General features: G+C 47.3%; 1 protein-coding gene across 1 annotated transcript; it reads left to right on the top strand.

Annotated features, from left to right (window-relative positions):
- Nucleotides 1-476: 476 nt before the first annotated feature.
- HSK (homoserine kinase) lies at nt 477-8,992 on the top strand. The gene is made up of 2 exons (XM_087380502.1): nt 477-1,696; nt 8,609-8,992. The coding sequence occupies exon 1, from the start codon at nt 543-545 to the stop codon at nt 1,683-1,685; it is 1,143 nt and encodes a 380-aa protein (XP_087236628.1). The 5' UTR covers nt 477-542; the 3' UTR covers nt 1,686-1,696; nt 8,609-8,992.
- Nucleotides 8,993-10,541: the final 1,549 nt, after the last annotated feature.

Below are 10,541 nucleotides of genomic sequence, written 5' to 3'. Positions count from 1 at the left end.
CAAAAAGCATTCGGAATCTCAAAGATAAATCGTACTTGATGGTGCACATGGATTGGGCTAGCATGGGTTTAGGATGGGAATCTTTTTGTCACCATTACTCCCATCCTACACCAAGTGGTCTAGGATGGATTTAGAATGGGAGTAGACCATGGCCTCTAAACCCGCAGCTCGAATGGATTCCCCTTTTTTAGGGATTCAAAAACATGCAAGGATGACATGTATCCTTGTCCCCAAGTGGTCCCCACCTCCTAAACTCATGAAATGATGCCATGTGTCCCCTCTTCCTCCTAAACCCATCCCTATTTCAAGATTTTGTTAGCACATGGTGGGATGGGAATAGGATAGAAATATTCATGGGACCACCTTTTCCCATTCCCATCCTATTTCTTCCCATATGCTAAGCCCCTAAGTGAGCTAAAAGTCTTCTTTCCTTCGCTACTACTTCCTAAATCACAAGTGAGCATGAAGAGAACCTTTGCGTCAATTTCCTTCGAGAGTTTTTCCTTCTGCAGTTTTTCCTTGTTCATTTGCTTGTGAATTCTATGGAGATATTCTCCTCCTCTTCTACCTCTTCTTGCTTCCTTGGTAGAAGTTGTGGCTATGGCGATGAGCTCGCCTTGCCCACGTTCTCCACCTTCAAGCTCCCCAAACCTCTCCCCTCCAAACCCCTCCTCCTCCATAGCCATAGCCATAGCCTCAGCCTCTCCCAGCTCACTTCCTGCGAGCCTTCCCCCCTCCTCCCCTCCTCCCTTGCCTTCGCCCCCGCCACCATCGCCAACCTCGGCCCTGGCTTCGACTTCCTCGGATGCGCCGTCGATGGCTTGGGTGACCACGTCTCTGCCCTCATCAGCCCCGACGTCCCCCCTGGCACCATCGCCATCTCTTCCATCTCCGGCGATTCCGGTCGCTTGAGCTGTAAATCAGAGCACAACTGTGCTGGCATTGCCGGCAAGGCCACTATGGAGCTCCTGGGTGTGCGATCCGTGGGCATCTCTCTCTCGCTCCATAAGGGTCTTCCTCTTGGTAGCGGTTTAGGGTCCAGTGCAGCTAGTGCTGCAGCCGCAGCGGTCGCCGTGAATGCGCTTTTCGGGAGTCCCTTATCGAAGGCAGAGCTTGTGCTTGCTGGCTTGGAATCGGAAGCAGCCGTGAGTGGCTACCACGCTGACAACGTAGCCCCCTCCTTGATGGGGGGCTTTGTTTTAGTGCAAAGCTACAAACCATTGCGTCTCATTCCCCTGGCTTTTCCTGCACAACCTGACCTTTTCTTCGTACTTGTAAGCCCTGCGTTTGAGGCTCCCACTAAGAGGATGCGAGCTGTTCTCCCCCAACACATTACCATGGGTGATCACGTCTTTAACTGCAGTCAGGCTGCAGCTCTCGTAGCAGCTGTTTTGCAGGGCGACCTTCCTCTTCTTGGCAAGTCGCTTTCGTCGGATTCCATCGTGGAGCCAAAGAGAATGCCACTGATTCCCGGTATGGTTCAAGTGAAAGAGGCTGCACTGCGAGCTGGCGCCTTTGGGTGCACCATCAGTGGGGCCGGACCTACAGCCGTGGCTATTACAGATACCGAAGAACGAGGAAAGGCGATAGGTGAAAAGATGGTGGAATGCTTTTTAGAGCATGGAAATTTGAACGCCACAGCGTGCGTACAAATGTTGGACAGACAAGGTGCGAGGACAGTCTAAATAGTGATATTGTTTTGAGTTTTGAGACATTTCGAGAGCGGTGTACTGTGCCGTGCATAAATTTACTTTCCCATTTTAAGCCGGAAGTGGCATGTGGGTGGCAATTTGAGTGAGGGGAATCTGAGACATGGTCACTCGCCTGTGTTAGGATTCGCAATTTTTGTGCAAGTTTAGCGTTGAAGATATTATGACCCGTTATAGTCTTGTAGATACATATTAGATGATTGGGTTTAATTACATTCATGTTGAAGTTACAACCATCGTGACCCGAAACTGTGGTATGAGTGGAAGAGATAGCATTACCTTTAACTTTGATCAAAGTAGCCGTCTTTGCCTTACCCTCCAATTCGGACACTACCCTCACACATGTCCCTTTTGTCCGCAACTACAGCAGCGGCCTTCCTTTTAATACTGTAGGGTTTGTTCTGCTTTCTTTACCTTTGCGGCCGCCGCAGCTGGAGTATCTAAGGATGTTAGAAATTTACCCAACAGAGGGTACGCACAGCAGAAGACTGATAGTAATGCCCAGGGGCTCACACAGTGTGATGTGGGGTGTGGAATCACAAACTTCTTAACTTATGTGCATAGATGTGCAAGCCAGTAAATAGACAATGCTCAGAGACAAATATAGAAGCAACACTTTATATTTCTGTCCGTCCAGAAGAGAATACCAAAAGGTCCTTCTACTACAAGCTTGGCACTTCTAGATCTCTGAGCCCGCGTGCTCTACCTCGAGCATATGTAGACTCTTTGTCTAGATCCCTTCCACCTTGCTGTCCGGAAGCCAGCCTAGGTGGGCAGCACCTTGAGCTCAGTCTGCAGCCCTATGTCAGCCTCCTTCTCCTCCTGTGTGTAGGTCCAAGGGTGGGCCTGAGGCTGCTGCTGTCTGCTCCCCAACTGCTGCTTCAAGTGATGATGAATGAGGGTTGGAGGCTCTCCTTTTATAGGTGCCAAAGGGGGCTGGTAAAAACCGACCAGCCTGGCCGACCAGACTTGCCGACCAGTCTGTGGCTGTATTAGGGCTCACATAGGGGCTTTTTGGGCCCACTCTTCTAGGGCCTTGCCCCTCCAATCAAGGCAAGGGCCCAGCCTATATAAAGGCAGGTCCCTGCCTCATGGCAACCTCCTTTGCTGCTCCAACAGGTCTCATCCAGCCCCGTACTGTTCCGTACAGTTGCACGCCACCTGTCCCAGGTCTGCACACCCTCTGTACTGCTCCGTACAGTTGTGCCACCTGTCCCGGGTCTGCACACCCTTGCTGATGTCAGCACCACCTGTCTGCCTCTATTTGGGGCCTGTTCCAGCCCGTATAGACAGCCCTTGAAGTGCCTCTAAAAGGCTGCTGTGCTGCCCACATGACAGCTCATGTGCTGCCCATGTGGCAGCCCCTTATGGCTGTCCTTTCCCTGTGAGGTGCTGCCTATGTGGCAGCCCCCTCCCTTATCTTTTCTGCCTAGGTTCACCCCTCCCATGCTCTCCTCATATGGGGGCTTACAGATGGGGAGGTGACCATTCCAACACCCCCTCTCACCGACACATCCAGGCCCAATGCCAACACGTTGATGATGATGCTCCAATAACTTCTTGGTGGTAGTCCTCTGGAACATTTTGATGCCGAAATCTTTTCCTGGCTTTTCATCCAGTGGCTCCTACTCCACCAGGTTTGGTTCCGCTTCCGCACACCATCCTGGTACACAGGTCCATCTTTGGTAGCACCTCCTGGCACCACCTCCTTCAGTCACGTTCCCGCCTTTGAACTCGAGCAATCCCACCGTCATGATCTTCCAGTTGTCCCCCTCATAATGAGTGAACAACCTGGAGTCTTCTAGGCACCATGCTCTGAGGGTCTGTTTCAACCTGTCCTTTCTTGGCAAGATCTACAACCAATGAATATTTCTAGATAACTTGGACCATGAACTCTCGCTGAGTTCTCGAGCAGGTACTCTTCTGACTTCAGTACTCTTTGTCCATCACCTTCTAGCAATCTGTGCCCGAGATTTGAAGAAGCACCAATACTTCCCCTTCTGCCTTCGAAGAAGGCCACTTCCTTCCAATCTCGTATCTCCTGAGAAAAATGAATAGCAGAGACTCTCCATAGCATGCTATAAAGGCTCAAATGCGAAATATCAAGTACATACCAGCTGTTGTACTGCCTATGTGTTCGCTCTGAAAGCAAACCTTGTATACAACCTCATCGAGGCACCCACCAAGAGCCTGTGTAATCTTGTACTCTCCCCTTCTGAAGTACAACATCCATCTGACCATGAGATCCCAGGGCCCTCCATGGAATCCACCCTCGTGTTAGTGTCAACAACCACGCACTTGGAAGGTACCAAGCGCTCCATTCGCTCCTTCACCTTCACAAAGGCATCTGCCTCCTCGTCGACCCACATCTCTATGTCATACATCCTTATTGTTATTTCTTGGTCAACATATCTGACCTCGGTAACACTTGGTGATGTCACCAGAAACAAGTCTTTGATTACCACATTTGCTTTGGCCTCTCTCTCTCAATCTGAGTCGAACTCCTTTTTTGTTTTTCCGATCCGCCTTTTTCTTTCTGCAGTCCTTTGCAAAATGTCATGGCATATCAAAATGTCATGGTGTATCACAGTAGAAGAACTTCTTCTTCTGCTTCTTGTTCAAAGTCTTCTTGTCGTCAGCGTCGTCTTTCTTGGACTTGCCATTGTTAGGCTTGCCCTTTCCTTTGCCAGCGTTATCCTTCGCCAACATCGCCTTGTCATCTTTGTTGTCGTTTTAGAGCTTCTCCCGAGCTTCCTCTTGTAGCAGTAATGGACCCAACTCCTCAAACATTAGAGGTTTGGTCCTCTGTCTTGCTGTCACGGTCGTAACAAAGCTCTTGAAACTCCGAGGTATTCTCCTCAGTACCATCAAGGCCAAATGGCATGAGTGTGTCTTCTGACCAACTGCTGCCAGCTGATCCCTCACCACCTTGACCTTCGTCAAGTGGCTATGTACCGTATCTCCTTCTTCCATATCACGATTGTAGAGTTGATGCTGAAGAAGCAAAATCCAAGAGGTGTTGTTATTAAGCAATTAACAATCCCCAATTTCTGGGGCAATCTATACAGCTTACAGGACAGCCAAAAGGCCAGCCACCTCAGCCAAATAAGTGGCCAGAAAGCCCAGTTGGTCTGGCCGACCAGAACTGGCCGACCAGCTGGCCGACCAGCTAGGTCTGGCCTATAAAGGCACAAGCCCCCACACTCCTTCTGACAGGACAGGACCTGCAGCTGCTCCTCTTCTCCTCCATGCTTTGCTGCAGCCCCGCTTGCTCCACTTCTACCTCTCCTCTTCAGATCTGCTCCTCTCTGCCTCCTAGCTGCTGCCTTCTCTCTGCCTCTCCATCCTGCCTCCTGGCTGCTCCATCTCCTCCAGATCTGCCCCAACTTCTGCTCCTCTGCTCCAGATCTGCTCCTCTGCTTCAGCTCTGTCCCTTCTGCTCCAGATCTGTCCCATCCTGCTCCAGATCTGTCCCATCCTGCTCCTCTGCTCCAGATCTGTCCCCTCCTGCTCCAGATCTGCTCCTTATCTTCATCATCATCGAGCTACACGGAGGATTGCGTTACGCTCCCTCTGCTGCTATCTTTTCTACAGTTTCTCTACATGGAATCATCTTTCTGATTCACCTCAGCCACGGTCCTTGAGACACGACAGCTTGAGGTTCTTGTATTCAGTTTTTCATATTACCGACAAGCACTATGTTTTCTGAGTTCCGTTCTTCAGTTGTGTCTGAGTATTGTCTATTTTTTGATCGCTCCACTGCAAACCCTATCATTTCTCTATATGGTATCAGAGCCATGGTGATCTAAAGACCCCAGATCTCTGATGATCTAAAGATCCCGCTTCTTCAAGGAGGCCATAGGTACAGGGAGCATCACTCCTATGAACATATCAGTTTCCTCTTCATTCCGCTGCGCACTACGGGAGAGAACTCCATCTTCTACTACCATCCCTCCCTCCCTTTCAGAACTCCATCTTCTACTACCATCCCTCCCTTCCTTTCAAAACTCCATCTTCTACTCCCATCCCTCCCTCCCTTTTTCGGTTTCGGGCTTGACACTCCCCATTCCTTCGAACAAGGAGGTCATGGTCCTTCATCTCTACCATCGGCATCGACTTCCAGGATCTACAAGTTCTCCCTAGGCGGGACCCTTTTTCTGTTCATATGTGTTTTGATGACTGTTGTTTCGATTCTTCTACACTCATGGAGGCGGGGATAGACTCCTCTCTCTAGAGGTCTAAGATCAGGCACACATTGGTTCAGTGTTCAGCTATGATCTCTTCCTTTGGCAGGAATCCTACCATCTCTGGATTATCAGTGCTGCTACGACAAATTTGTTCTTTACCTTTGCTCTTTCCTCCACCTTTCGGCGGTGAGAGGGGGTGGCTTATTCTCTCAAGCTTCACAGTGTTCTTATTTCTATATGGTATCATACGTGTAACTCAGGCACTTGAGAAAGTGAACAATTCCCTTGCAAGGGCACTCCTCTTGTGACCTTCTGCATTACATCCCTACACGAAGCTCCAAGCTCACAATGTCTGCCCCTCCAAATTGGCAATTGAGAGGGGGTATTAAGCAATTAACAATCCCCAATTTTTGGGGCAATCTATACAGCTTACAGGCCAGCCAAAAGGCCAACCACCTCAGCCAAATAAGTGGCCAGAAAGCCCAGCTAGTTTGGCCGACCAGAGTTGGCCGACCAGTTGGCCGGCCCACCGACCAGTTGGCCGACCAGCTAGGTCTGGCCTATAAAGGCACAAGCCCCCACACTCCTTCTGACAGGACAGGACCTGCAGCTGCTCCTCTTCTCCTCCATGCTTTGCTGCAGCCCCGCCTGCTCCACTTCTACCTCTCCTCTTCAGATCTGCTCCTCTCTGCCTCCTGGCTGCTGCCTTCTCTCTGCCTCTCCTTCCTGCTTCCTGGCGGCTCCATCTTCTCCTCCAGATCTGCCCCAACTTCTGCTCCAGATCTGCTCCTCTGCTTCAGCTCTGTCCCTTTTGCTCCAGATCTGTCCCATCCTGCTCCAGATCTGTCTCTTCTGCTCCTGTGCTCCAGATCTGTCCGCTCCTGCTCCAGATCTGCTCCTTATCTTCATCATCATCGAGCTACACGGAGGACTGCGTTACGCTCCCTCTGCTGCTATCTTCTTTTTTATTCACCTCAGCCACGGTCCTTGAGACACGACAGCTTGAGGTTCTTGTATTCAATTTTTCATATTACCGACAGGCACTATGTTTTCTGAGTTCCGTTCTTCAGTTGCGTCTGAGTATTGTCTATTTTTTGATCGCTCCACTGCAAACCCTGTCATTTCTCTATAGTTGTTTGTCTCATATAGATCCTTCAGAGTGACCCATGCCTCTATTGACGTCTCGGTCATCTGGATATGTGGAAGAATAGAGTTTGCCGCAGTCCCTATGATTAATGCCAAGGCATGGACATCTCTATCTTCCCAAGCTTCGAGCTCCTCTCTATCTACTACCATGACTATCTTCCCTTGCCTGTCCACCATGTCCTCCGGCTTCACCTCCACTCCGGTTGTCAGCTTCCACAACTTCTGAGCCACTAAATGGCTCCGGATTTTCACCTTCTAGATCGGGTAGTTGGTCCCTTCTAGTTTCCCAGACTCTCCAAAGTTAGGGATAGTGAATGAGAGAAAACTGGGGGAGGAGGAAGGGAGAGTAGGGGCTGAAGAGGTTATAGAGGTCAACATCTCTGCTGTTATATGACACAGCAAAGTCAACCAAACTCAATTTTTTTAGTAGACCAGAACTCTGAACGCACCTGACTGAACCTGAGTCACCCTCCTTCTCGCAAGGGCACTGTCCTCTAGTCGTGGAAGTCAATTTCCAAGAGCTTCTAAATCAAGGTCGTCCTTCAGCAAGGTCCCTGCCTTCAGGCTCCCAGAGCTGTGAGCCTCCTACTTGGGCTCTGACACCATGTTAGAAATTTACCCAACAGAGGGTATGCACAGCGAAAGACTGATAGTAATGCCCAGGAGCTCACACAGTGTGATGTGGGGTGTGGAATCACAAACTTCTTAACTTATGTGCATAGATGTGCAAGCGAGTAAATAGACAACAAATGCCCCAGCTACTTTCAATAGGATGATGGATCGTATCTTCTGACCTTACAGACAGTTTAGTGGTACCTTCTTCGATGACATAATTGTCTTTTCTAAGTCCGAAGAAAAGCACAAGGAACATCTTGCTATATTGTTTCAAGAGCTGAGAAATCATCAGCTCTATGCAAACATCAAGAAAAGTGAATTCCTCCTGGAAGAAATCCATTACTTGGGACATATAATATCCAACTAGGGTGCGGTAGGCCCCCTAAGGGGAAAGGCAATGACTGCATCACTCTTGTAATATTTAGGCTGACATCTAATATCGACAACATTTGCACGTGGAACACATTTGCCCGAATAATCGATTGTATGTACTCGGCTTCATAAGGAATAGAGTAGAGCTTCTAGAATGGGTGTGATAGACATGCCTTGCAAGTTGTACATGTTGCTAGCTCTTCGTGAGCCTTCTCGACATGTACGTGTAGGAAGACATTCAAGAAGCAATAAGGAGGGATTAAGTTAGATGTCCTAGACTATCAGATTGCATAAGTATTTTGCTTTTCCTAGTCCAAAGTTCGCACTTTCCACATGATGTGTAGAATTGTAGCCTCTTAATGCATTGCGAGCAGTCAATATTCCATTCACTTAGCATTCTATCTAGGAACATTCAACCTATTGTTGATGGCTCTAATTTGCGTTTGTTCTTGTCGAATATCCTACTTATAGCTAGGCGTTGTTTCTCGATAATCCTCTGTGTCGTCATGATACTACATGTATATGTTGTGCACCTATCGTAAGATATGAGGGTGAAATTTGCAGATCTATTGTTGAAAGCAACGACATGACTGTAATTGACCAACACCCTCGGAACCTGCACTTGGGAGATACAGAGACAACAATGTTCATGGAAAACACCATCTTTTCAGGTTTAGAGAGCCAGCTTTAGCGCATAAAACCATTTAATCAGAAGAAGACAATCCAATTCAACAGCAAGAGAGACAGCAGGTGGAAGATGAAAAGGCAGAGGTGCAAGATAATCCTGTTGATGAGATTTCAAAAGATGCTAGAGATTAAAGTTGCAATGTCGTGCACCTATCGCAAGATATGAGTGTGAAATTTGCAGGTGTATTGAAGATTCCCTTGGTGAAAAGTATATGTCAATAATATTCTGTGTCGTCATGATACTAAATGTATATGTCATGCATCTATTGTACGATATGAGGGTGAAATTTGCAGATCTATTAAAGATTCCCTTAGTTGAAAAGTATGATTTCTTTAAGTTTTGAAAGTGAAAAAAGGGAAATACTTGGCTGTAAACTAAGTAGGCAATAGCAGGTTTGAGCAAACGTCGTGTATGGGAATGTGTTGCGGCTGCATTGCATCAAAATGGTCATGTAGTGGCCTATGAGAGCAACAGACTCCGGGATGCAGAGAGATATGTGGGAATCTATGAGAAAGAGTTATTGGCTGTAATCCATGCCATCCATACATGGAAGCATTATCTTTTGGGTGCAGATATTACAGTTAAAACAGATCACCAAAGTTTGAGATACTTTTTGACTCAGACAAAGTTTTCCGAGAAGCATATGAAATGGGCAAACATGCTATCAATGTACCATTTTTAGATTGTCCATACTCTAGGAGTTCGGAACAGAGTGGCAGATGCCTTGTCCTGAAGACCCCAAGTCAACAATGTAACTATTGCTTATCATCAGGACCTGGAAGATATGAGAGAGCAATATGCTAATGATGCAGATTTTGGTGAGATTTTATAGCAAATGCAAGAGGGGCAGTCCACTTGTCACTATTCCCTGAAAGATGGGTATTTAATGAAAAATGATTGCCTATGCATCACCCAAGAGATGAGGAAAAAGATTTTGGAGGAATGCCATGCACCTCCCTATGCTGGACATTGAGGAATTACAGCAACAACTGAAGCACTAGAGAGAGATTTCTTTTAACCAGAGATGCGGAAAGATATACATAGTTTGTTATTGAATGCCTTACGTGTCAAAAAGTGAAGTATGATAGACAAAGAGCCCCTGGCCTACTTATGTCTCTTCCCGTGCCTCAGGCGTCGTGGGAAAGTATTGTAATGGACTTTATTTTTGATTTGCCAAGATAAAGTCAGGGAATGATGCGATTGTATTGTAATGGACTTTATTTTTGATTTGCCAAGATAAAGTCAGATAAAGTCAGGGAATGATTCGGACTATCATTGATAGATTCAGCAAGCAAGCTCATTTCATTTCAGTTCGCAAAACCATAAAAGCAGATCATATGGCTAAGGTTTTCATGGCACAAATCTTTAAGCACCATGGTATGCCTAAGTCCATTATCAGTGATCGAGATCCCAGAATGACCAGTCTATTCTGGAGAGCTTTATTTGATAATACGGGGATAAATTTAAAATTTTCTTCTTCTTTCCATCCCCAAACAGATGGTCAAAGTGAAGTAGCAAATTCTACAGCATTGGATATGCTGAAATGCTACGTGGGTGACCAAGGTTCAGACTAGGAAAAGTACCTACCATTGGTAGAGTTTGCTTATAATAATACAGTACACAACTCTACAGGGAAAGCCCGCTTTGAGGTCATTTATGGGAAGGTGATTCTGCCACCTATCCTGAGGACCAAGGATGAAATATTTGCAGCTGATCAGTTTGTGAGAGACCTCCAGACAGCTTATAGCCAAGTCTGGATAGCCATTGAAAGGTCTCAAGAGAAGCATAAAAGAGTTGCAGATAAGCATAGGAAACAGTTGAATC

This window comes from Dipteris shenzhenensis, chromosome 10, assembly GCF_047967505.1.
Source record: "Dipteris shenzhenensis isolate YYH24624 ecotype China chromosome 10, Dip_SZ_1.0, whole genome shotgun sequence".
NCBI lineage: Eukaryota > Viridiplantae > Streptophyta > Polypodiopsida > Gleicheniales > Dipteridaceae > Dipteris > Dipteris shenzhenensis.
This window is presented reverse-complemented; position numbering and strand designations above follow the sequence as displayed.

What these genes read in the sequence shown, in the direction of transcription:
- HSK (XM_087380502.1), top strand. Translation starts at nt 543, where the DNA reads ATGGAGATATTCTCCTCCTCTTCTACCTCTTCTTGCTTCCTTGGTAGA.